This window comes from Geotrypetes seraphini, chromosome 5 (genome assembly GCF_902459505.1).
Source record: "Geotrypetes seraphini chromosome 5, aGeoSer1.1, whole genome shotgun sequence".
NCBI lineage: Eukaryota > Metazoa > Chordata > Amphibia > Gymnophiona > Dermophiidae > Geotrypetes > Geotrypetes seraphini.
Genome location: NC_047088.1, coordinates 83,111,009 through 83,136,861, shown reverse-complemented (window position 1 = coordinate 83,136,861; position 25,853 = coordinate 83,111,009). Strand labels below are relative to the sequence as shown.

The following is a 25,853-nucleotide window of genomic DNA, read 5'->3' as shown; positions in this document are numbered from 1 at the left end:
ATTTACAGTGTTATTGCTATAATTAAATACCCGTGCAACGCCGGGGCATCAGCTAGTGCACTATACAAAGGAATCACTAAGAAAGAAATAAAACGTTTTCAAATTGTTCAAAATATTGCCATTAAAATTATTTCTAAAGCACATAAATATGATCATGTCACACCTCTTTTGGTCAATGCTCACTGGCTTCCTACAGATCATCGAATTTCCCATAAAATAATGTTACTGACTTACAAGACCAAAACTTCCAGCCAACCTGATTTTATTAACAGGCTACTTATCCCCCCCCCCCCCCACCAATCTTACACTACGCTCATCTAGTCAAAACTTGCTATCCATCCCCTCTTTAAGATACATTAACACTATGTGCACTAGCATCTTTTCTGTCATGGCCCCTACCATCTGGAATTCAGCACCAAATTATATAAGAGAAATTACATCCCTTGATAAATTTAAAAGTAACTTGAAGGCCTTTCTTTTTAAAGACGCATTCGGTGTATAATGGTCCTTCTAAGGACGGTAATGGAAATCTGTTCCTTGCCATTTTTTAATCATTTTAGCTTATTTTACATTATCTAGACCACAGTTCTTCAACCGCCAGTCCGCAGACCGGTGCCGGTCCACAGAAAATTTCTGCCGGTCCGCACAGGGCCGTCGAGATCAAGTCGGCAGTTAAATTTCCTGCCGACTGCGGTTCCTCCCGACTAATGTTCCTCCCAGCCTCAGGCGATCAAGACAGGCTGCCAACATCGGGGCCTTCCCTCTCTGAGTCTCGCCTGTTCGGAAACAGGAAGTTGAAACAAAATAGGCGGGACTCAGAGAGTGAAGGTCCCGACGTCGGTAGCGTGTCTTGATCGCCACCCCTGCCGAGTTGCTGAAGAGGGCCACGGGGAAGTTGCGATTAGACCGGAGAGAGCTGCAGATTCAGGTGCAAGTGGAGGGAGATGGTCAGCGTGTGCGAACAAGATCCTGGGGAGCCTTCACAGTGGCTGTCTCCCCTCCCACCAGCTCTCCAATTTGCCAGGGAAGTGATTTACCGGCAACTTCCTGCAGGCAAGTACCGAGAGCTGCTGGAAGGGGAGGAAGCCACTGTAGGAGGCTGGGAAGGTCTGGAAAAGGGAGAGCTGTTATTGGACTTGAAGGGAGTTAGAAGGAGAGATGCTGCTGGGAGGGGAGGAGGGAAAGATATGGGAAGAGAGTTAATGTTGGATAGAGGGAGGAGGGAAGGGAGACGAAGGAGAGATGCTGCTGGGAGGGGAGGAGGGAAAGGGATGGGAAAAGAGTACTGTTGGATAGAGGGAGGAGGGAAGGGAGAAGAAGGAGAGATGCTGCTGGGAGGGGAGGAGGGAAAGGGATGGGAAGAGAGTTAATGTTGGATAGAGGGAGGAGGGAAGGGAGAAGGAGAGACGCTGCTGGGAGGGGAGGAGGGAAAGGGATGGGAAGAGAGTTAATGTTGGATAGAGGGAGGAGGGAAGGGAGAAGAAGGAGAGATGCTGCTGGGAGGGAGGAGGGAAAGGGATGGTAAGAGTTAATGTTGGATAGAGGGAGGAGGGAAGGGAGAAGGAAAAAAAGGAAGGAGGGTAGGGAGAAAGAAAAAAGGAAGGAAACAGCTGGCAGGGAGATTACAGGAGGGGAAGGGGGTCAGGGTGGAATGGAGAGATCAGATGAGAGAAAGGGGAGAGAGAGGAATGAGAAAGTAGAGAGACATTGATGCTGGAAAGGGGGTCAGCAGAGAAATGAGAGAGGGATAAAGATGCTAGATCTGGTGTAGGAGAGATAAAAATGAAGAAGGCAGTGAAGCTGGAATGAATGATGTAAAAAGGAGAGAGGAGGATGGACAAGGAAGAGGGGCATAGAAAGAAGTCAGATACATATGGAATGGCAGACATTGGATGGAACGGGCAGATGCTGGAAGGAAAAGAGCGAAAAGAAGATGAAAGCAGAAACCAGAGACAACAAAAGGTAGAAAAAAATAATTTTATTTCTATTTTGTCATTAGAATATATCAGATTTGAATTATATATCCTGCTAGAGACATAACTGGGGACTGCAGTATTCTGTTAGCATGATATTTCTATGTAGCATTCTATAATAACTTGGCTTGTTCAGTTTTCTTGATAGTAGAGGGGATATATGTGAAGGGGAGGGGAGACAGGGGTTTTGTTGGTCTGTGCTCTGTATATTTGTATTTATAAAATCACAATTGTTCAGAATATTGTTTCTTTTTATACTTTAATAAAATACGTTCAATATAAAATCATAATTGCGGCTTGTGCAGATGGGATCAGATGGTTTGTGGGGACCGAGCTCGCGGATATGGGGCGTAAACGGGATTTTTAAATTTTAGTCCTAGTAGTTTGCCGGTCCACAAAATAATTATTTTATTTCTGCCGGTCCACGGGTGTAAAAAGGTTGAAGAACACTGATATAGACCACTGTTCTTTAACCGCCGGTCTGCAGAAAATTCCTGCCGGTCCGCAGAGAGCCGGCGAGATCGATGCGGTTAAATTTCCTGTCGGTATCTCTTCCCCTTTACCTTCCAGGGCTTAGGATCGGCTGCAGACAGCAAAAAGAAACACAGAAGCTGCGGGACTTTTCCTCTTGCCTGCATCGCTATAGGCTCTGCCGATCCTGATCCCGCTCCCCTCTGAAGTGACTTCCTGTGTTTGAGGGGCAGGATTGAGACCGGCAAAGCTTATAGCGAATAGCAATGCAGGCAAGAGGAAAGGTCCTGCAGCTTCTGTCTTCATTTAGAGTTCTGGGCAAGGGAACTGTAAATAAACCAGGCTGCTTCCAATTTAGTGTCAGTTATGGTGAGACCAGCCATTGTGACACTGGAGTCACTCTGAGGCCAGCAGCAAAGGGAGGGAATAAGATATGCTGGATTCCCACGTGCTGTGGGAAGGGGATGGTAGACCTGGGGGTGACGGGGGATTGGTGTGACAGCAGGGAGATGGTGGATCCCCTTGGGGGAGGATAGCTATTGGAACTAGGTGGGAGTTGGAAGAATAGGGACACAAAGGCAGATACTAGACCTTGCAGGGGGCAGAGAGACATGGAAAATGTTGAACAGGAGGGTGGAGTATGAAGACAGAAGTAAGATGTTGGACATGGGTAGAAGGAGTAGGGAGACAGAGGGGATATGCTGGACATGGTAAAGGGGGAATAAGGAGACAAGGAGAAGATGCTGAATAAGGAATGGAGGGAGTAGGGTGATGGAAGGTATCTGCTGGATTAAGATGGGGAAAATAGGGGAGGTACTGGAATACGTTCAATATAAAATCATAACTGAGGCTTGTGCGGATGGGATCAGATGGTTTGCGGGAACCGAGCTTGCGGAGATGGGGCGGAAATGTGTTGGGTTTTTTTTTAATTTCAGTCTTAGTAGTTTGCCAATCCATAAAATAATTCTTTTATTTCTGCCGTTCCACGGGTATAAAAAGGTTGAAAAACACTGATCTAGACTATTTAAATTTTGTTCCCCTTCCTTTTGTTTTGGTCCCTCTCCCCCTCTTTCTCTTTATACAAATTGTATTTCTGCCCTTCTCCATCTTGTATCGGTAAGTTAATGTTTGTCAGTGCGATTGATTGTTTGTAATTTGTTTTTAACATATGTTCTTATTATACTTTGGTTTTATATTATGTAAAACTGCTTTGAATTTTAATAAGGCGGTATGGGTGGACATCTCTTTCGAAAATGTGTCTTAGGCTCTTTTTAACTTTGGATGACTTGCGAGATGGACGTAAACGGACTTAGACGTCCCTTTCGATTATGCCCCTCCACGCGTTCATAAGAGTGGGTATATTCTTTATAGTAATGTCCTACAAACTTTCACGCTAAAGGTCATGGCCGCATCTCAAGGCACTCGGAAGTGTGCGGACATCACTGTGATGATGTCACGTGCATGCGTGATGTCATCACGTTGATGTCCACGTGTGGACGAAGGCCCTCCACAGGGAAGAGGGCCGAAGTGGCGCTGGCACCCGATGATTGCCTATAGAACTTATCTCGTGCCACGAGAGGCAGGTCCTGTAGCCAGTCAGCCGGTGCTGGCACCTCTCCTCCTCCCCAGTGTGCCATGGCACACTAGTGTGGCATGGTACACAGTTTGCGATACATTGCTTTATAGAAAGGATAGGGAGGGCAGACGGGGTGGAGGAGTGGTGCTTTATGTGAAATGTAATATTAAAGTGGCTAGAATGCAGGGAACCTGGAAAAAAGAGGAGGTGATATGGATCATCCCTACAAAGAGAAGATGGAACCTATGTCTATACAGGTGTCATCCACAGACCTGCAGGTCAAATGGAGAAGCTGGACAAAAATCAGATCAAAGATCTTAGCTGGGAATAAAAAGGGATGTACTATTACTTGGAGATTTCAACTTGACTGATGTTGATTGGAACATCCCTTCTGCAGAATCAGAAAGAAGTAGAGAGATCATGGTTGCATGCAAAAGTTCTTTGCTCAAATAAATGGTAAACCAGGAGGTAAAGAATGATGCTGGATCTAGTGCTTACAAATGGACAAAGTATTTCTAATGTCTGGGAAGGTACCCATCTAGGAAAACAGTGATCATCACATAATATGATTTGATATGACAGCTAAAGCAGAGTGCAGGCACAAAAAAACTCAAAGTTCAGTAAAGTCTCGATTATCTGAAGTAAACTGGACTGACCTGTTGTTGATTAAGTAAAAACTCAAGATAATACGGAAGATTGCGCTGGAAGCAAAAACACACAGTAAAACTTTATAGGTATATTAAAGGCAAGAAGCTGGGAAGAGAATCAATTGGATCGCTAGACGACGGGATAAAAGGGCCTGTGCAAGGCCATAGTAGAGAGATTAAATGAATTCTTTGCCTTGGTCTTCACCAAGGAAGATGTGGGGGAGTTACTGGTGCCAGAAATGGTATTCAATTCTGATGAATCAGAGAAACTCAAACAAATCTCTGACTTGATAGAATAAATGTGGTTCAATAGAAAAGCAGTTCCAACTAATTTACATAGGATATTTTTACTTTCCTTTCTCTTCCAAAAAGGTGTTACAAAACAAAACTTTAAGTTCCTCTGCACAGAGTAGGCAGATTGTATTCAGAATGCAAAAAAACACAGTTCTTAATTATCACTGTTCATAACAGATGTCAATGCTATTCGTACAGTTTATACTCTTTAAAACAGGGGTGTCCACACTTTTTTGGCTTGTGAGCTACTTTTAAAATGACCAAGTCAAAATGATCAACCAACAATAAAATTTTAAAAAACACAAAGCACACTGTATGCAGAGAAAATGTTAATTATCATTTGTATTCGGGGGGTTTTTCAGAGGTCAAGGCAGATGACTTTAAAATATACAATATCACCTCAGTAAACAACTATACAAAAATAGACAAATATACCCCCTCCCCTTTTACTAAACCATGATAGCGGTTTTTAGCACAGGGAGTTGTACTGAATGCCCCTCGCAGCTCCATAGTGCAAAATATAGTCAGCAGATATAAATTCTTAAAACGGACACATTTTGATCACTAAATTGAAAATAAAATCATTTTTCCTACCATTTTGTCTGGTGATTTCATGAGTCTCTAGTTGCACTTCCTTCTTCTGTAAATCCAATATTTCTTTTTTTTTTTCTTTCTTTCTTTCTGCCCCCTCCCCTTTTCTTTCTGTCCCTCTTTCTTTCTCCTCCTACCCTTCTCTTTATTTCTGTCTTTCTCTCTCCCCTACCCCCTCTTTATTTCTGTCTTTCTCTCTCCCCCTGCCTGCCTGTCTTTCTTTCTCTCCCCCTACCCCCCTCTTTATTTCTGTCTCTCTCCCCCTGCCTGTCTTTCTTTCTCTCTCCCCCTGCCTGCCTTTCTGTCTCTCTCCCCCTGCCCCCCCCAAGCCATTGCATCGATTTCTCCACTTCCCTGATTCTTTTTCTCTCTCCCTGATGCTCCCTCCTCCCCTAAGCCACCATGCCGATTTCTCCCTGCTTCCTCAAGCCAGGCCTGGCGCGTACAAGCGCCGGGCCCACGAGCCTTCACCTCCGACGTCAATTCAGACATCGGAGAGGAAGTTCCAGGCCAGCCAGGCAGCGATTGGCTGACCCAGAACTTCCTCTCCGACATCAGAATTGACATCGGAGGTGAAGTCTTATGGGTCTGGCACTTGTACGCGGCCTGGCCTGGCTCGGGAAGGAAGGAAGAACAAGATCACAAAAGCAACGCGATTGACTCGCATTGCCTTTGCGAACTACTGGTCGATCACGATTGACCATTTAGGCACCCCTGCTTTAAAACATAATATCTTTGCTTTAATAGCCTGGTACTAGTATCCTTTTCTTTGTGCCCAGTTCTTATAAATGCTTCACCACTGCCAGAGATGTAGGTTCCCATAAGAGTCTAATATGAGCTACTTGGATAGTATTTCTCCACAACATGAGGCTCCCCACAAACTCCTTCCAAATGAGACTCTATGGGGTAAAAAGGGTCCCTACACCTTCTCACTCAAGCAGTGTCCCGCAAACTTTCTCAAGCTGCGGCACACTAAAGGTAGTGGTCACAGCTCAAGGCACCCAGAAGAGCGCAGGCGTCGCTGTGATGACATCATATGCATGCGTGACATCATCACGTCAATATCTACGCTTGTGCAAAGGCCCTTCAGACGGTCCCCAAGATGCCCATGGGGGGTGCCATCAGGGAAGAGGGCTGGAGAGAAGGAGAGGCGCTGGCACCGGCTGATTGCCTACAGGACCTGCCTCTCGCCGCGAGAGGCACGTTCTGTCGGCAGTCAGCTGGCGCCAGCACCTCTCCTCCTTCCCAGTGTGCCATGACACACCTGAAATCTCAGGAGGCACTCTAGTGTGCCGTGGCACACAGTTTGCGATAGATGAGGGGAAAGACGCTATGCTGGTCCTATTAGACCTGAGTGCCGCCTTCAATACCATCGATCACTCATTCCTCCTATCCAGACTATACTCCATTGGAATCCATGATGTCGCACTGGCATGGTTCTCCTCCTTCTTACACGAAAGGTCTCAGTAAGTATTATTGGAACCCTCCTTATCGGAGCCAAAACCTCTCAACTACGGAGTGCCTCAAGGTGCACTACTATCCCCACTCCTCTTTAACATATACGTCAAACCAGTACTCGACATCGCAGAAAAACACCAAATCAAAAACCACTCATACGCAGACGACATACAGCTCTACTTTCCCCTAGGACAACACCGAGATGTACAAAAGGAAAAATCTGCACTACTGCCTAACAGAAATAGAAAACTGGATGACTGTAAATAAACTACAACTCAACGCGTCAAAAACAGAACTTCTCTGGATACATAAAGACTCCTGCACATATCCCCCGCCCATCTCTTTCCTGGGGAAATGACACCCTTACAGCTAAAGACAAAATCCGCAACCTAGGAGTGACTCTCGACTCAAACCTGTCGCTCTCAGACCATGTATCAAATTTAGTATCTTCATCCTTCTACTACCTTCGTCAACTAAAATGCATCCGTCCTTACTTTTCAGAAAATGATTTCGCCCAGCTACTATAAGCGTTTGTACTATCCCGCTTAGATTACTGCAATGCTCTACTAGTGGGCTTACCAGCAAAAACACTCTCCCATCTACAAGGTGTGCAAAACGCCGCAATCTGACTCCTAAAAAATTTGGGCTTCCGCAACCATGTCACCCCTGCACTAACATTCATGCACTGGCTACCTATCCAAAAACGATGCACCTTTAAAGCCTTAGTGCTAGCTTTCAAGACTTTCCACAAAATGACACCAAACTACATAGCATCAAAACTTCAAAATTACATCCTCAACCGATCACTAAGATCCCAAACAGAAAAACGGCTGGTCCTGCTACTAAGTCGCTCACTCACATCTGTGACAGCCCGAAGATGCTCATACTCTCATTACATACCCAGAATGTGGCACGTCATTCCCCCATCCATGAGATCACTAGACAGTCTTTGGAACTTCAGAAAAGCCGTGAAAAGCTTCCTCTTTACAAACCCAGCTCCTTAAAGACCCACGTCTACACCCCGGACAGATGGAATCCCAAAGACACCACCTAATATACCAAACGGAAACTCGCTAAAATTTGCATGCCACCACAAATATAACCTGAATTACTACCACATTCTCTGACAACAAAGATGCACTAACCTGCAAAGAAAAGCTATTTCACTTCCTAGTATATCTACACTGAAAATGCTGCAATTTAAACCACCCTATATCCACTAAGTCTGTATTTGTAAGTCTAAATGTTATAACTATACTGTAATTGCTGTAATCTAAACCCTTGTCCATGCTGTAAAGTCTATGTCTCACTAAAATTTGTCCTACCCATAATATGAATGTACTCCTGTAACCCGTTCTGGGCTCCTTTGGGAGGACGGGCTAAATAAATGACTAAATAAATAAATAAAAAGACTGCACTAAAGCAAGCCAGCACCAGGTTTCATACCTGAGACTTGCCCTATTCTCTGACTCCTTGCTCCTGTAACAAGTGCCTGTAACGTCTAACCTGAGTGGTATAGACAAGCTGAATCTGTAACTCACTCAGGTGTCTGCTTCAGGCATAGGCCATGAAGGGCTCTTCCTCAGCACATGCGGTCAGTGACGGGAGAGATTCCAAAGACAAATTTGGCACCAAAAGCAGAGTTTAAATCTTCTTTGGAGTGCACCTTCTGCCACTCGGAACACCCCTTCAAAACATCCAATCCAAAAAATGTCCATAATTTACCAGAAGCCTTGACATGAGCTCTAACAATCCCCTTTGATATACCCTGCTTCAGCAGGTGCAGGAAACTGAAACGGGAAAAACAAGAGGTCAAACGCAGGGGAGGGTGCATCAGAGAGAGAGAGAAAGGCCAAACCTACCTGGGAGGGGTAGGTGGTAAGGTAAGAGATGCCAGACTCATGGGGTGGGGGCAAGGGGATTGATGGAGGTGAGGTGAGGTGTCGTTCCTTGCTGGTTAAATAGTTTTGAATATCGAGGGGTTTGTCTTTATTTCATTTCTTTGTTGTACATCAGGACCAGTAGCTACCTTTATTGTTTGCTGGATTTTGATGTGCATGTTAATGGACTGGGAATTGTGAAGGAGGGGGCAGAGGTATACGAATTGTATGAGATAGCACTGGGAGATAGATCTGCAGGCTGGATCTCAAGGGTGAAAGTAGTGGATGCGGTATAGGAATGCTTAAGGATGACTGGGTAGATCTGTGGTTGGAAAGAAATATGGGGGTGGGGGAATATACTTGATCCAGGAAAACATGTTCCTGGTCAAAAAAGAACAAGTGAAGAGCATTGTGGATCTGGAGACCTAAGGCATTGTCATATCTGGCCATGTGATGCTCATAATGTGAGTTAAATTGGAGGAGGGAGGGAAGCATCCAATACAGGTGTGGAGGGTGAATATTAGTATTGTACAGATAAAAGAGATGCAGGAGGAACTTCAAAAAAAGGGGAAGGGATTCTTAGAGTTCAATAATATGGATGAGAGTAGCACGTATCACAGTACTATTATGGAAGACAAGTATCTAAGATTAACTCACAGATTAACTCAAAAGGCAAAACAAAGAGGAACTGAAGAGGCTATACTCAGAATTAGAAACATTACAAAGCAGGCGCAATAGTACAGTAAATCAGAAGTTCAAGGATTCAAAGTAGGAATGGAGAACAGAGGTGGAGAAAACTGAATTTTTATTGCACTTAGCAAAGAAGGATTTTGAAGAATAGGGGTGAAAGCAAATAAACAATTGGCTTGGCGGCTCAGGAAAAGGCAAAGCTCTAGTTTAGAAGTGAAAGTTAAGGAAGGTGTGATGAGGAAAAGAACCGTGGAGATCTGTGAAGTCTTTAAAGATTTCTTTTTTTTAAATTATTTATTTAAGATTTCAAAATACAATAATATCACCATACTTCTGGGATAAATGGTAATCATATCAAATTGATTGGCAGGGACTGTTTCAGATGTGTAGGATGACAGCTGTTAAATTTCAAAAAATTGTTAGTATCTACCTCTTTCCTGTATACTGTAGTAGCAAATCTTGGAGGTTCCTTTATGACTAAAACATCCAAGAACAATTTATTTTTATGTTTTAAGTTTCAAGTTCAAGTTTATTATAAATTTGATTGATCGCTTATTCAAAATTCTAAGCGATGAACACATCAGTAAAATTACAAAATTAAGTGGGCAATAAAAACAAACAGAGAACCAAACCTTACAAAGTATATTGAAGACTAACTTTACAAGCATAATAAAACACAAGGAAAGGATGGGAAAAGAAATACAAATTGATTGATAGAAGAGAAGACAATATAAATGTAGCCCTAACTCCACAGTACTGAAGCCTTATGAGAGGGTCTTACATCATTAACTGAGCTATTAAGAGAGCCCTGTATGGATTAATCTGATTTGTTCATCGGCCTGTGTTTTATTCTGTTTCATACCTGATTTAGCTCATCCATCCCATTGCTGGCAAATTCAAAGACCAGTTCATTGGGCTGAAGTACGGTGGCCATGATGGTCAAAAGACAAAGCCCACAGCTGCAGAATGAGATTATGGTTGTGGCAGGAAGTGAGGTGGTTCTGTCCTTTCACAGCCAAATGAGTTATTGCAGAATAAGATCAGGTTGCTGTAGATCATCTAAAATGAGTCCATTGTGTGGAGGGTAGGATGACTTGTCTCCATTATGGTTTGCCCAAACATTTGGTCTGCAGGTTCACATCTATGAAAGATAGTTGGAGCTTCCAACCCTGCAATGGGGTTTTTAATGCTTCATACTGTGTAATTGTGGAACTGTTCTCTGAAGCCTTTATGCTGAAATCTGTTGGGTGGAAAAATAATATTTCTTTATTTATATATGGTGGCTAGTATCTATCAAAATAAGTACTACTACTTATCATTTCTATAATTCTATTAAATGTATGCAGCCCAGTACACAAACACATAAGAGACAGTGGTTACAATCTACTGTATTCAAGACTGATTAGGGAGTTGCATGTTATTAGGGGAATGATTACTTAGGGGTCCTTTTATTAAGGTGCGCTGATTTAGTGCATGCTAAAGATTAGCACACAAAACAAAAGGACTTGACCCCAAAATATCCACAAAGAAGAAAATCCAGAGAAAACAAAAAAAAAACTCTGTGGAGTGACGATGTTCCTAAATGGACTTTATTTGAAAGTGTCAAAGTTCCAAAGGTACACTGAAATCACCCACATAAAATAATTCCATCCACATAAAAATAAATCATCCACATAAGAGCCTTAAAGGACCTAGTCCGCTAGGGATACAGGACCCAACACAGTCCGCGTTTCGACAAAAAGTCTTCTTCAGGGCTCCCTGAGAGGTCCTATAAAGGTGAATATGTGGGAAACAATTGTGTGGTGAGCCGGAAGTGAGACACTGCTTGCAATAGAAAGGGCACTAAATGCTAAGGCATCCATTACATTCTATGGGCGCCTTAGCATTTAGCGCGCGCTAAATCAGTTTGTGCGTCTTAATAAAAGGACCCCTTATTTATTTATCAAACTTATATCCTGCATTACCTGAAAATCTAATCAGATTACAATGAAATACTCAAAATAATAAAACATACAAACACGCCAAAACAAATAACACACAAAAGATGCATCTTAACATGGGTACTGAATACGTGAATAAGGGTTAAATAAAGGTTAAGCGTTAAAAGCAGCCTCAGAAAGGTGGAGCAAATGCATCTATCCCAGGCATTGTCATTTTACTCCCACAGGGTTTCTGTGTGGCTCCACTATCTTGTTACTGTAGAACTGATTAGATAATCCACGAGTTTTCATTTTAGGACTAACAGGGATCCCTGAGGAAGACATTTTTGTCGAAACACGGACCGTGACAGGCCCAAATTCCCAAGTGATCGGGTCCTACATGGTTTTATGTGGATTATTAAGTTGATTTTACAATTAAGTCCATATCAGGAACATCAACTCTCCACAGCATTTCTTGTTGTTGTAAGAAAGTCTCTATCATGGATAGAGCACTAGAGTTTTCTTTAGCTTTGGATATCAAATTGGGGTTCCAGATTAGTTGACTTTGTCCTACCTGCTGCACTTCCAGTCCTATTTTTCTTAAGAAACTATGAACAATTAAATGGTGGATTAATTGAGGACTAGATCAGCCTGTCCTCAGCACATGGAACTGGTTGGCAGTCCTACATGTAGCCCAGCAAAATAATTACTGTTACAGCCCTTCTCTCACTAGCAGTCAGTTGTACAATACTGATCCCGCAGATCACAGCTGGAATGTCATAAGTCTCAGTACACTATTGAATACTGTTGTACCATTTGAAGAGTTAGAACAATTTGATAATTTGTAATTAGATGTGTTTGAAAGTACATAAATAACAATTGATTATTCTCATCTCAATCACCAAGCGATCAATCCCAAAAGTCTTTTACCTAGGTGAATCAGCCACATGAAAATCATCCACAGTATGTGTATTATACTTTTTACAATCATTAATAGTAAGAAAACTGAGTAGCCATAAAAAATTACATTATATCAATTCTTTTTTTCCTTTTTTGGGGGGGGGGAATCATCGGAAATCCTTGCAGTAATCCTTCATTGTTTCATCCAGAAAAACTGCTCCTGAATTATCAGCGATCTTTTTTAGTTATTTAATTTATTTAAATGATATCTTTTTCTTATTTTTTATTTATCGTAAAACTAACGGGTCCTTTTACAAAGGCAAGCTATGCATTTTAGCACATGCTAATCGATTTAGTGATAACTAAACGCTAATGCATCCATTATATCCTATGGACACGTTAGCGTTTAGCGTGCGCTAAATCAGGTGGTGCGCACTAAAACACTTAGCGCGCCTTTGTAAAAGAGGGGGTTAGTTTACAGCATTTATCTTTTAAGATAGATCATTGTCGGCTGGGGAACCCCACCCCCCTTATAGGGGGTAGAGTTGACAATAGGAAGTGATGAGAGAGTGCAGCAAGGGGACAGCTTTGAAAAAGCCTAAATAGGCGAAACATGTTGGAAAGAGTTCCCCGGCCGACGGTGATCTAACTTAAAATATAAATGCTGTAAATTAAGTTTTAAGATAAATAAGAAAAAGATATCATTTAAATAAATGAAATAACTAAAGAGATCAATGACGATTCAGGAGCAGTTTTTCTCCTATGAATTGATATAACGGAATTTTTGACGGTTACTCAGTTTTCTTACTATTAATGATTGTGAAATAAAGTGTAACCAGCTAACTACATTGACAGTGAAAATATACTTATTATATTTTTTATTCACACTAAGCAGAAGCCTTCCCAGAGACAAGGAAAGGGGAGGGATTGCAACATTGCATTCACAAAGCCACATGCATTGATTTGGTCAGAAAAAAATATCTGCAGACAACTATGGGCTTCTTTTACAAAGCTGCGCTAGTGGGGTTAACGCGCGTGACTTTTCATCACGCGCTAACCCCCATGCTGGCCAAAAACTACTGCCTGCTCAAGAGGAGGCGGTAGCAGCTAGCGCATCCGGCGGTTTATTACACGCATTAAACCGCTAGCGCGGCTTTGTAAAAGGAACCCTATGTGCCAGCGACTACAGTTTTTCCATGAAGCAGTTTTCAAAGTAGCAGTATGTCTCTTTCTTTCACTTTGCAAACTGATGCAAAATGCATGGGTGAAAAAGTGCCATCCGGCTTTTGCAGCAATGTGGACCATGTACACATTGAATTCAAAATGTGTAATAACATTTTGAAATATATCACCTCTGCTTCCGGCAGCAGCAGGAGGCTATTAAACTCTATGAAGGGAGTTGGTCTCAGGCAACTGGTGTTGGACCCAACAAGGGATAAGGCAATACTTGACCTATTACTTACCAAAGGAGAAAGTGTCACAGAGGTCTTGGTGGGCGAAACATTGGCCTCCAGTGACCACAACATGGTATGGTTCAATCTTAGGAAAGGTTTCACTAAATCTACCACGCTGACCATGTTCACCAGGAGCTACAAAGCCAAGCAGAAACCGATAGCATGGAAGAAATGTGGTCGACTTTGAAAGCCACCATACAGGAAGCGACAAACTGCTATGTTAAATTAGTAAGTAAACAGCGAAGGAACAATAAGCCGCAGTGGTTCACTGCGGAGATCTCAGACCTCATCAAGGAGAAGAAAAAAGCATTCATCTCTTACAAACAATCGGGGAAACAAGACACTAGAGCAGACTACCTGACCAGGTCAAAAGCCGTCAAAACAGCAGTCAGAGAGGCTAAATTCCACATGGAGGAGTCTCTGGCAAGGAATATCCAGAAGAAAGAGAAATCCTTCTTCAGGTATATCAGTGAGAGAAGTAAAAACTCAGGTGGGATTGTACGTCTTAGGAAACCAGACGGAGACTATGTGGAAAAGGATTCCGAAAAAGCCCACCTATTAAATTAATACTTCTGCTAGGTCTTCACCCGTGAAGCGCCGGGGCTTGGCCCTCAGCTACAGACAAGGGCTGACTCAGTTGACCCGTTTAGTAACTTCGAGTTTACGCCCAGCAGTGTTTACGGTGAACTGTCAAAGCTCAAGATTAACAAGGCAATGGGGCCTGACAACCTACACCCCAGGGTGCTTAGGGAGTTGAGTGATGTCTTGGCTGAGCCACTGTCAGCGCTCTTCAACCTCTCCCTTAGTACAGGCAGCGTCCCGTTGGACTGGAGGACGGCTAACGTCATTCCACTCCACAAGAAAGGCTCAAAGATGGAGACTGCAAACTACAGACCAGTGAGTCTAACATCAATAGTGAGCAAACTAATGGAAACTCTAATCAAACACCAATTGGATAAGATCCTGGATGAGGAGAATCTACGGGACCCCCATCAACATGGATTTACTAAGGGGAGATCATGCCAATCCAACCTGATCAGCTTCTTTGACTGGGTGACGGGGAAGCTGGATGTTGGGGAGTCCCTGGACATCGTGTACCTGGACTTTAGCAAAGCATTTGATAGCGTGCCACACTGCAGGTTGCTGAGCAAGATGAGTTCTATAGGATTAGGTGACACATTGACGAAATGGGTTGGAAACTGGCATGGAGGTAGGCTTCAAAGGGTAGTGGTGAACGGGACCCCCTATGAAATGACGGAGGTGATCAGTGGAGTGCCACAGGACTCGGTCTTGGGCCCGATCCTATTCAACATCTTTATAAGAGACTTGGCAGAAGGCCTTCGAGGTAAAATAACGTTATTCGCCGATGACGCCAAACTAAGTAATGTAGTGGACAAATGCACAACGGACGAAGATTCAATGCCCGACAACATGATGCACGACCTACTCCTACTAGAGCGCTGGTCTAGGACCTGGCAACTTAGCTTCAATGCCAAAAAATGCAAGGTTATGCACCTAGGCAACCATAATCCATGCAAGACTTATACCCTCAATGGTGAGATTCTAGCAAGAACGGTAGCAGAACGAGACTTGGGGGTGATCGTCAGTGAGGACATGAAGGCTGCCAGTCAGGTGGAGCAGGCCTCATCCAAGGCAAGACAGATCATAGGTTGCATAAGCAGGGGTTTCGTCAGCCGTAAGCCGGAAGTCATTATGCCTTTGTATAGATCCATGGTGAGGCCCCACCTGGAATACTGTGTGCAATTCTGGAGGCCGCATTATCGCAAGGATGTGCTGAGACTGGAGTCGGTTCAGAGAATGGCCACCCGGATGGTCTCGGGATTTAAGGATCTCCCGTACGAAGAACGGTTAGACAAATTACAGCTATACTTGCTCGAGGAGCACAGAGAGAGGGGGGACATGATCGAGACGTTCAAGTATCTCACAGGCCGCATCGAAGCGGAGGAAGATATCTTCTTTTCCAAGGGACCCACGGCAACAAGAGGGCATCCATGGAAAATCAGGGGCGGGAAACTATGAGGTAACACCAGGAAATTCTTTTTCATTGAAAGGGTGGTTGATCGCTGGAATAGTCTTCCACTGCAGGTGATTGAGGCCAGCAGTGTGCCTGATTTTAAGGCCAAATAGGATCGGCACATGGGATCTATTCACAAGGCAAAGGTAGGGGAGGGTCATTAGGTGGGCAGACTAGATAGACTGTGGCCCTTATCTGCCGTCTGTTTCTATGTTTCTATATCATTTCAGGATTTTGGTTCATTGGGTTTTATTTTTATTTTTAACTATCAGCCTCCCTTTAATCTGGCTAAGATTTAGTCCAGCAGCTACTTCAGGTGAACCTGTACTATATTGTAATAAAAGAGGAAAGTTTCATCTTCTATCTCAAGTTCACTTGAAGTTTATAGAAACTTGACATTTCATAAACTTGCATGTTTCTTGAATACAAAGTCTGGTTTGAGGCTCAACCCAACTGAGGGCCTGATCTATGAAGACTCTACTCCATTCTGATCTTGAGGACCAAATAAAAAATAAAGTTACTGCTACAGGGTTGATAAGAGTTTTAAGTGATTGCCACTAGATGGAGCTTCCCAACTCTACTAACAGACACCATGCATGCAGAAAAGTGACTTTTCCATATCTCCTACAGAGATCCATGCAATACAATAATAAGCTCTAGTCACCTAGGATAATGGAGAGGAGAAATGTATCATTCAGGGTATACTGGAAATGAGCAAGCTAGTATGTCCAAATAGTATACACTCTCTCTCAGTGAACATTTGTTTCCAATAAATATCCCATCTCTAATTTTTAATATATTGCTGTGAAGACAGCCTCAGAAAGGGTAATGGTTTGGTGTCAGCTCTGAGGGCTATATAATGTTTATTTTCTGTGGACCCTGAAGGGCATGGGTAGGGTTATCAGACGTCCAGGAAAACCCGGATATGTCCTCTTGTTAGAGGACTGTCCGGACTCCTGGATGGACTTTCCAAAATCCGGAATTTGTCCAGGTTTTAGAAAGCCCCAGTGAGGTCTGGCTGCATATGGAGGGCCTCTGAGCATATGCGGATGATATCACACACATCCACGCAAGCTCCAGGCCTTCCAGACGTGGCTGGAGCTCGTCTGGAAGGAAAGAGAGGAGGCTTTGTGGGAGTGGGGCTTGGGGTGAAATGAGGTGGGGCTGGAGGCAGAACTAGGAGGGGCTGGAGGTGGAATAGGGCAGGATCATGTGTCCAGGATTTCCCAGAGAAAAATATGGTAACCCTAGGTGTGGGGAAAAACAAATCTTCAAGACCAGGGCTGGCCCTAGCACTAGGTAAATTAGACAAGGATGGCACAATTTAAAAAGTGTCAGCATAGATGCCCAGTAGCCCCAACTATAGAAATAATTAATAGTAATAGCTGTGACATTCATCACTTCCCTCTACTGCTGCTGCCAATGTTAGTAGCAAAACATTAGAAGACAGTTGTGGAGGCTCAGCCTCTTTGCACAGGGCTGCTAATGCTAATTACACTCTCTCCAGTGTTGACTTCCTGCTTGGGAGGGGACAGTTCAACAGAGACCAAAGACTGACTGTTTTGCCATTGAGAACATACGTCACTGTTTCTGTCTCTGCTGTTGCACTGTATTCAGAGTCTGGGTTCTTAGTCAAAAATAAAAATAAACGGGGAGAAAAAAATACCAAAAAGGTATCAAAAAAGGAAATTAAAAAATTAAATATATAACGTCACAAGAACTTCCCATAATCATCACATATACAGTATACTTTTTTATCAATCAAAAGCTATACATATGGTAAGATTGTGCTCAGAGAACTGGAGGGGCAAACGGAGGAGAAACCCCATCATTGCATGATCCTCCACACTTTTTAGTTTATGTGATTTCTCAATGTGAAACGAAGATCGGCATCTACTACTGACCCCCAGGGCAGTCCGAAGAAATTGATGGAGAAATGACGGACAAGATTAAACGCAACTGCGAGGGAGGCAACGCAGTTATCATGGGTGACTTCAATTATCTGGGGATAGACTGGAACCTAGGCACCTCTGGCTGTTGTAGGCACCAAGTTCCTGGATGTTGTAGGTGATTGCTTCCTGGAACAACTTGTCAAGGAAAATATGAGAAGAAATGCAATTCTGGACTTAATTCTAAATGGACTACGAGGACCGGCGCAAGGTGTAGAAGTAGAAGGGACACTGGGAAGCAGTGATCACAATATGATCCGCTTCAACCTGGACACAGGGGCAAAACATCAATCCAGAACAACGGCCACGGCACTGAACTTCCGAAAAGGAAATTACGAAGGGATGAGACTCATAGTGGGGAAGAAGATTAAGAAGAGGATAAGAACTGTAAAAATGCTAGAGCAAGCATGGTCCCTTATTAAGGACAGTCACCGAGGTGTAAAATCTATATATACCGTGTATCAACAAGAGATCCAAGAGAAAAAAAAAGAACAAGGAACCGGCATGGCTCACTGTAGCGGTGAAGGAAGTGATCAGAGAGAAGAAGACTTCGTTTAAGGAATGGAAAAGGTCAAAAATGGCCGAAAACTGGAAAAATCACAAACATCAAAGCAGGTGCCATAAGGCGGTAAGAGGGGCCAAAAGAGACTATGAGGAAAAAATAGCCAAGGAGGCAAAAAACGTCAAGCTGTTCTTTCGATATATTAAGGGGAAACAACCTGCGAAGGAAGTGGTGGGGCCATTGGATGACCATGGAATAAAGGGAGTGTTAAAGGAGGACAAAGCCATCGCCGACAAACTGAACACATTTTTTGCGTCTGTATTTACCAAAGAGGATATACACAACATACCGGAAGCCGAAAGGCTATACACAGGAAACGAAGATGGGAAACTGACAGAGTTGACAGTCAGTCTAGAAGAGGTATGCAGGCTTATAAACGATAAATCCCCAAGACCGGATAGCATCCATCCGAGGGTAATCAAGGAACTGAAAGGGGCAATAGCTGAACTGCTTTAACTAATAGCCAATCTGTCGATCAAATCAGGAAGGATTCCGGAAGACTGGAAAGTGGTAAATGTTATGCTGATCGTCAAGAAAGGTTAGATGGGAGATCTGGGAAACTACAAATTGGTGAGTCTGACCTCGGTACTGGGAAAGATGGTAGAAGCACTTATAAAGGACCCATCATTGATCACCTTGACGGACACAATCTGATGAGGACCAGCCAACACGGCTTCAGCAAAGGAAGATCTTGCTTGATGAACTTGCTGCACTTCTTCAATGGAGTAAACAGGTAGATAGACAAGGGTGACCCGGTCGACATTGTATATCTGGATTTTCAGAAGGCGTTCGACAAGGTTCTGCATGAACGACTACTTTAAAAAATTGTGAGCCATGGAATCGAGGGTGAAATACTCATGTGGATTAAAAACTGGCTGGCGGATAGGAAAAGAGAGTGGGGGTAAATGGACAATACTCGGACTGGAAAAGCGTCACGAGTGGAGTGCCGCAGGGTTCAGTGCTTGGACCCGTGCTCTTCAACATATTTATAAAAGACCTGGAAATTGGTACGATGAGTGAGGTGATTAAATTTGCAAACGATACAAAGTTATTCAGAGTAGTGAAGACGCAGGAGGATTGCTCTCCCCTAACGCCGGCCCTATCTCTGAGCACAATGCTACCATATATAAAGCTTTTGATTAATAAAAAAGTATATACCGATATATCTAATGATTATGGGAAGTTCTTTATGACGTCAAATATTGAGTCTGGGTTTTTGGCAGTTCAGTTTAACTTTTGTCTATATATTTCTATTTTTAGTTTGTGATTACTTATTCCATACTGGACAAGGGTGTTTCTGTGTTCTATGTGTATGAAAAAGATATGAGCTCCTGTTAACTTTGACTGCAGGATCAATCTGTACTAATCTGGCTTGTTTAGTTTTACAATGGGTTTATTGATGTTCTAGTGCTCACTGCAGCGTTTAAGATGCTGCCTTTTCCTAGGTACACCCTTGTTGTGTGACTCATTGATTATTACTAAAAATAATTTTTCATATAGACAAAGGGGATTAAAAAATGATAGGCTCCGAGTATCAAATATACTAGGTATGTTCCTTTGTTTGCCTGATCTACTAGCACTTGTGTATGGCTCAGTTTGTGTGGGGGTGGGGTGAGTGTAGGGGTGGAGGTAGAGGTGGGGACAGGATGGGATCTTCACAAATATGGTAACCCTAAGAAAATACATATGTTTGTTCATAAGCACACATGTGAAGTAAATTGCCAAAGATATATATTTTTATTTATATACCACTGGGACAAGGTGTATTAAGCAGTTTACAATCAGGTACTCAAGCATTTTTTCGTTATCTGTCCTGGCAGGCTCAATCTATCTAATCTACTTGGGTCAGTGGAGGATTAAGAGAAGTTACTTACCTGTAACGGGAGTTCTCCATGGACAGCAGGATAAGTCAGCCACACTTTGGTGACGTCATCTAACGTTGACGTCATCTAATGTTCCCAATTCGGAATTGCTCTCCCAGAGCTCAGGTGAGGCTTTTGGGAGCCTCATCTGAGCATGTGCAGATAGTCCTATATATACCTGTGCTGGCCTTCTCTAATCCAGTGATTCCCCTAGCTTGAGTTTGCAGTGTCACCCATAGGGGAGGAGGGAGGGTCTGTGTGGCTGACTTATCCTGCTGTCCACAGAGAACTTCTATTACAGGTAAGCAACTTTGCTTTCTCCATGGACAAGTCAGCCACATTTTGGTGACTGTCCTGCTGCGGGGTTCAGAGGGCGAACAAGATGGGGTCCCTGTGGGGGTGGTCCCCTCTGCAGCCCACTACCTTGCTGCGGTAGGTTGAGACTGCAGATTGTGTTGACGAGAGAAAAGAGAAAGAACCCTTTAATGGGACCAGTCAGTGGCTATGTTTTGTAACCGTTAGGAACTTTATTTGGTCTTTAGAATTTAACCAACAACCTTTTTTTAAAAAAAATTACCAACATGGTAGGGCATATATCTTTATAACAGATTTAGTTCTCCCTATGTAATCAGAGAACACAACGAGTATATCACCAACATGGTGTTTGAATAACAAGTTTTTTCTTTTTTTGTTTTAATTTTGCCAACATGGCAGAATGTAAACTGACAATCTCATCTATCTGATTCAGACTGTCATGTTTAGCTAGTCCTGGTAGTCGTTTGTTCTCAGGGTCTAGCCATTCTCTGTGTGGGGCTTGGCCGCCATTCGTACTGTGTTGAGGCCAAAGTCCTTGGAGATCTGTAGTGGACGATCCAGGCAATAATGGCTGGTAAAGGTGTGTGGGGTGGACCAGGTAGCTGCTCTGCAAATGCCCTGAAAGTGGTGTGTTGCTGAGGTTTGCCAATGTTGCAGCCATAGCTCTTAGCTGGTGCGCTGTGGCTTTTCCTTCAAGGGACAATCCCTCTTGCTTATAGCAGGAGGCAATGCAGTTTGAGATCCAGTTGGATATGGTGCGTTTCCTCACTGGTGTTCCTGAATTATTGGAGTCAAAGGAGACGAATAGTTGTACTGCTTTTCACCAGAGTTGAGTTTGTTGAAATATATAGGCAAAGGGCATGGGTGCGGTCCAAGTTATGAAGGAGTTGTTCCGTGCTGTTGGCATGTGTTCCCGGAAAGAAGGAGGGGAGCACTATTAATTGGTTTATGTGGAAAGGCGAGACTACCTTTGGTAGGAACTTTGGGGGAGTTCTCCATACTGCGTGGTCATGGAGAACCTGTGTGTATGGTGGGTACGTAACCAGAGCCTGTAGCTTGCTGATGCGTCTTGCTGATATGATGGTGATGAGAAAAAAAACTGTTTTTCAGGCGAGAAATTTGTTTGACGTGTCCTCCAAGGGCTCAAAGGGGTGCGCTGTTAATCTGTGGAGGATGATGCAAAGGTCCCATGCAGGTGGTGGGCGGCGTACCGGGGGGTGCAGGTTTGCTAGCCCTTTCATGAACTTGGACGCTAGCGGATGTGTAGCTAGGGTGCTGTCTTCGATGTGGTTGTGGAAGGCTGATATGGCACTCAAATGGACCCTTCTGGAAGATTCTCTGAGGCCTGCCGTTGATAAGTTGAGTAATTATTGGAGTACTGCTGGGACTTGGCAGGTGAGTTGGTCTTCTCTCTCCGAGACACACCAGATGTGGAATCTTTCCCACTTGAGCCCATATGATTTTCTGGTTGCTGGCAGTACCTCGGTCACCCCTGTCAACTTGTGAAAAGAGTTCCCGAATTAGCCTTTCAACATCCACGCTGTCAGTGCTAGAGTTTTCAATCTTGGGTATAGGGTTTTGTCTCTGATCCTGGGTGATGAAGTCTGGTCGCAGCAGTAGCCTGATTGGTGGCTGTGTTGACCGTCATTGTAGGAAGGGGAACCACACTTGCCTTGGCCAGTAGGGTGCAATGAAGATCAATATCGCTGCTTCCTGTCTGATCTTCTGGAGCGCTCTGTGGATGAGTGGTATGGGGGGGAACGTGGAGCTGGCATTTCCACCAGTGTATGGTGAAAAGCATCCCTGGTTTGGCTGAATTGTGTTGGTCTTTTGGAGCAGCATTGGGGGCACTTCTTGTTGTCCTCTGCACAAAGAGTTCCATTGCTGTGACGCCAAACTTGTGAAAAAAAGATCCTGGGTTACCTCCGGGTGGAGGGACCATTCGTGGGGTCCAGCTGTCCGCCAGGGTGTTGTTGAGGCCCGGGAGGTAGTTGGCATGCATGAGAGTGTTGATCGACAAGGCAAAGGACCAGATTTTGTGGGTCTGCCAGCAGACTGATGTACTGTTTGACCTTGGATGGTGCTCAGGGGCCCTTGGTCCTCAGATGGAGGAAGTGGGCTCCCCACCTCTGCTTTGAGGAATCCGTGGTGAGTGTAAGTTGGTATTGGGGCTGCTGGAAGGGCTTGCCCTTGTACAGATTCTGCTGGTGTGTCCACCACTTGAGGTTGCTGTATTTTTTTTTGGGGGGGGGGTCCATCGTGACTGTGGGACAACGTGCATGGAGGCTGCTTGATGGCTCAGGAGGCATAGTGTCCTTGCTGTGACTGTATGTGTCTCTGATATGTGCCGAATCCGTTTTTGTATTGCTTTGCCCCTTGCATGGGGCAGAAGAGCTGTATTCAGGGATGTTTAGATCCCTGCCCCAATGAATTCTAGCGATTGGGTTGGCTGTAATTTTGGATTTTGTGGTATTTATGAGGAACCCTAGGGATTGCGGGAGTGATATCGTTGCTTTGACTGCTGTTGCCTTCTCCCGGGATGATGGACCCACCTGGAGCCAGTCATCCCGGTAAGGGAAGATGCATATTGCGCTCTTGCGGAGGTGGGCTGCTGCCACAGTGACACATTTTTTGAAGACTCTTGGTGCAGAAGAGTCCAAAGGGTAGGACCTGGTACTGGAAGTGCTGAGCTAGGGTCCGCAACCACAGGAACTTTCATTGGGAGGGGCATGGGATGTGCGAGTACACATCTTGAAGGTCCAGTGAAGCCAGCCAGCTGTCTTTTTGAATTAATGGAAGGATTGTTCCTAAGGAGTGCATGTGAAATTTCTCCTAGACGACGTACTTGTTTAGGCCACGTAGGTCTAGGATAGGTCTGAAACCTCCCGTCTTCTTGGGGATGAGAAAGTAATGGGAGTAGAACCCTTGGTTGTGTTGTGTCTTGGGTACTGGCTCTATTGCTCTTGCTTGGAGGAGAGCTTTGATTTCTTTGAGGATGGGCTCTGGCTCTGGTTCCCTGGAATTTCCTTTTGGTGGGTGGGTTGGGTGGCGGGAATGTGTGGAATCTGATGCATTATCCCTTTCTTATGATTTGCAGCACATTTTTCTGCAGTTATATTTTTCCAGAATTTGTGGAATGCAGCGAGGCGGCCCCCAACTTGGATAGGGGGCGTTGTTGAGGAGTCAAAAACTAGGACCAGCTTTTGCGGTGGTGGAAATAGTTGGCTTTTGTTGTTTTCGTTCCCTCTAGCACTGCCTATGCTGGTAAGGGGCGCTGTAGGGTTATGCTTTCTGTCAGTAGGACGGCCATCTTGTCTGGTTGTCGTATTGCCTTAGTGTTGTAGTGTCGACAATACTGGTTGGTGCTATGCCTTCTTGATTCTGGAGCTTTTACAAGGCCATCTGGAGAGAGGGTCTGGAGAGTTGTACAATGTTCTTTCATTGTGTCCACTGCTTCTCTTTGTCTCCAAATAAGTTTTCCCCCTGAGCAAGGTGCATCTGCGATGCGTTCATGGGTGTCGTCACGTAGGCCCGGGCACATGTTTCAAATGCATCGAAGGTTGCTTTTATCATATGTTTTCTGTATTCTTCCATATCCTGTAGTATGGGGGCTATGCAGGCTTTCCCCTTCTGGATGTAGCATGTCTAGGGTTTCCTCTGCTTGCCTCCGAAGGGCATCATTGTACAGGATAAGGTGGAACAGGTGAGTGTCAATTCTTGCATTTAGCATGGAGCCATGGTAAACCTTTTTTTGGAAGTGTGTTCAGGGTCCTGTGTTCTTTGCCCGGAGGGTCGTTGGTATGAGGGTGATTGCTCTTAGCTTTCTTGAGGGCAGATTCTACTATGATGGATTGGTGAGGGAGCTGTGGTTTGTCAAAGCCTGGTGCCTCACTGATCTGGTATTTTTGGTCTAACCTCCTGGACACGGTGGGGCCTGACGGTGGAGTTTTCCAGATCTTGTCACGGCAGTCTAGTAGCATTTTGTGAGCTGGTAGTGCCACTGTGACTTTGGCACATTTAGGGATTTTAGCAGTCCCGGTGCTTCGTTTGTTGCCTCTGGCTCCTGTATGGGACTGAGTGCTAACTTGGTAGCTACCTTCTGGAGGAACTTTCTTCTAGAGGAACTTTGGATAGGTGAGGTCTTCTTCAGGCATGTCTGACTGGGTTGTCCCAGATATGGGGCTTGGTGTCTGGGGTCTCCAGGGGTGCTAATGTGTAAGGGCTGCTCCTTGTTGAAGCATAACTATGCTGGTAGCGCTTACTGTGGGCGGAGGTGTAGCCATCTGTGGCTGGTGAGTAAGATTTGGCTGCCTCTGCCCCCTGCCTCTGTTCTATTGGTGGCTGCAGTATTTGTTCTGCATTCAGCACTGTCCATGTTCAGTAGTGTTGGTTGGTTGGTGCAGGTGGATATTGGGAGCTGCATCGGATGCATGTGATCCTCTGATTATCGAGGTTTTCTCCTGCTCCTGGTCCCGTGATCCGTCGATCCTCCTTGGCTTTGCTGTACTGGCAAGGCTGATTATGATGAAGAGGAGGAGGAGGAGGGTGATGTTGGCCAAAATCGCTTTCTTCTTTTTTCTTTGTTGGATGTAGATCTCCAGCTGTGATGTCCTTTGTGAGATCTGGCATCCTGGCTCTTTAAGAAGACATAGTTTGAGGTTATGCTGGGGTAGATGCAGGCTGCTTGCTGTGCTATACCAGTTTCTTGGTGCTGTGCCTTTAAGGGGATGGAGCCCGACGTGCTGATGTCATCCTGTGATGAGGTCAAGGCAGGAGTTCCATTCGGGCTTCAGACAGCATGGTGCTGTGCTGCTTCAGCGTTTGCTTGCCATAGTGCTTCAAAGGTGGTCAGCGGAGGGGATAAGAGACCCTCGGCTGTTGCCAGCATCCTGTGTACCCCCGATGTCGGCTTGATCAGCTGATTGGCTGCCGGGGGAGCCTGTGCAGTGCCGGTCAGCTTTAGGAGCAGTCTGCTCGGCATGTGCTGGGTTTCCTCGAGCCGCAGGTAAGCCTGAGTTGCTGGGGTTGTGGATCTTTTTCCCGGGGAGGACCTCACCGTTCCGGGTTTTCTGGCGCTGTTTGGTCTCGGCAGGGGAAGGTTGTTGCTGGTAGTGTAGTTCCCCGCTTCTTCCAATTTCTTTTTTTTTTTTTTACTTGGGTCTTCTGCCGGCTTCTGCAGGGTGTGCAATCGGTTTTTGTGGGCCCTCTGGGACATCCAGAGGCTCTGGGGGCAAGCGGCCATGAGGTGAGCCTCCCCCCAGGCAACGGACTCATAGC

The 25,853-nt window shown here is 44.6% G+C and overlaps 1 protein-coding gene across 4 annotated transcripts in view; it reads right to left on the bottom strand.

Annotated features, from left to right (window-relative positions):
• The window catches only part of ELF4 (E74 like ETS transcription factor 4), a 228,603-nt gene that overhangs the window by 98,013 nt on the left and 104,737 nt on the right, over positions 1 to 25,853 (bottom strand). For all 4 annotated transcript variants that reach the window (XM_033943935.1, XM_033943936.1, XM_033943937.1 and 1 more), the window contains exon 2: positions 10,443 to 10,820. In XM_033943935.1, coding sequence (XP_033799826.1) covers positions 10,443 to 10,514 — 72 coding nt within the window. In that variant the 5' untranslated portion in view covers positions 10,515 to 10,820. The remainder of the gene's footprint in view (positions 1 to 10,442; positions 10,821 to 25,853) is intronic.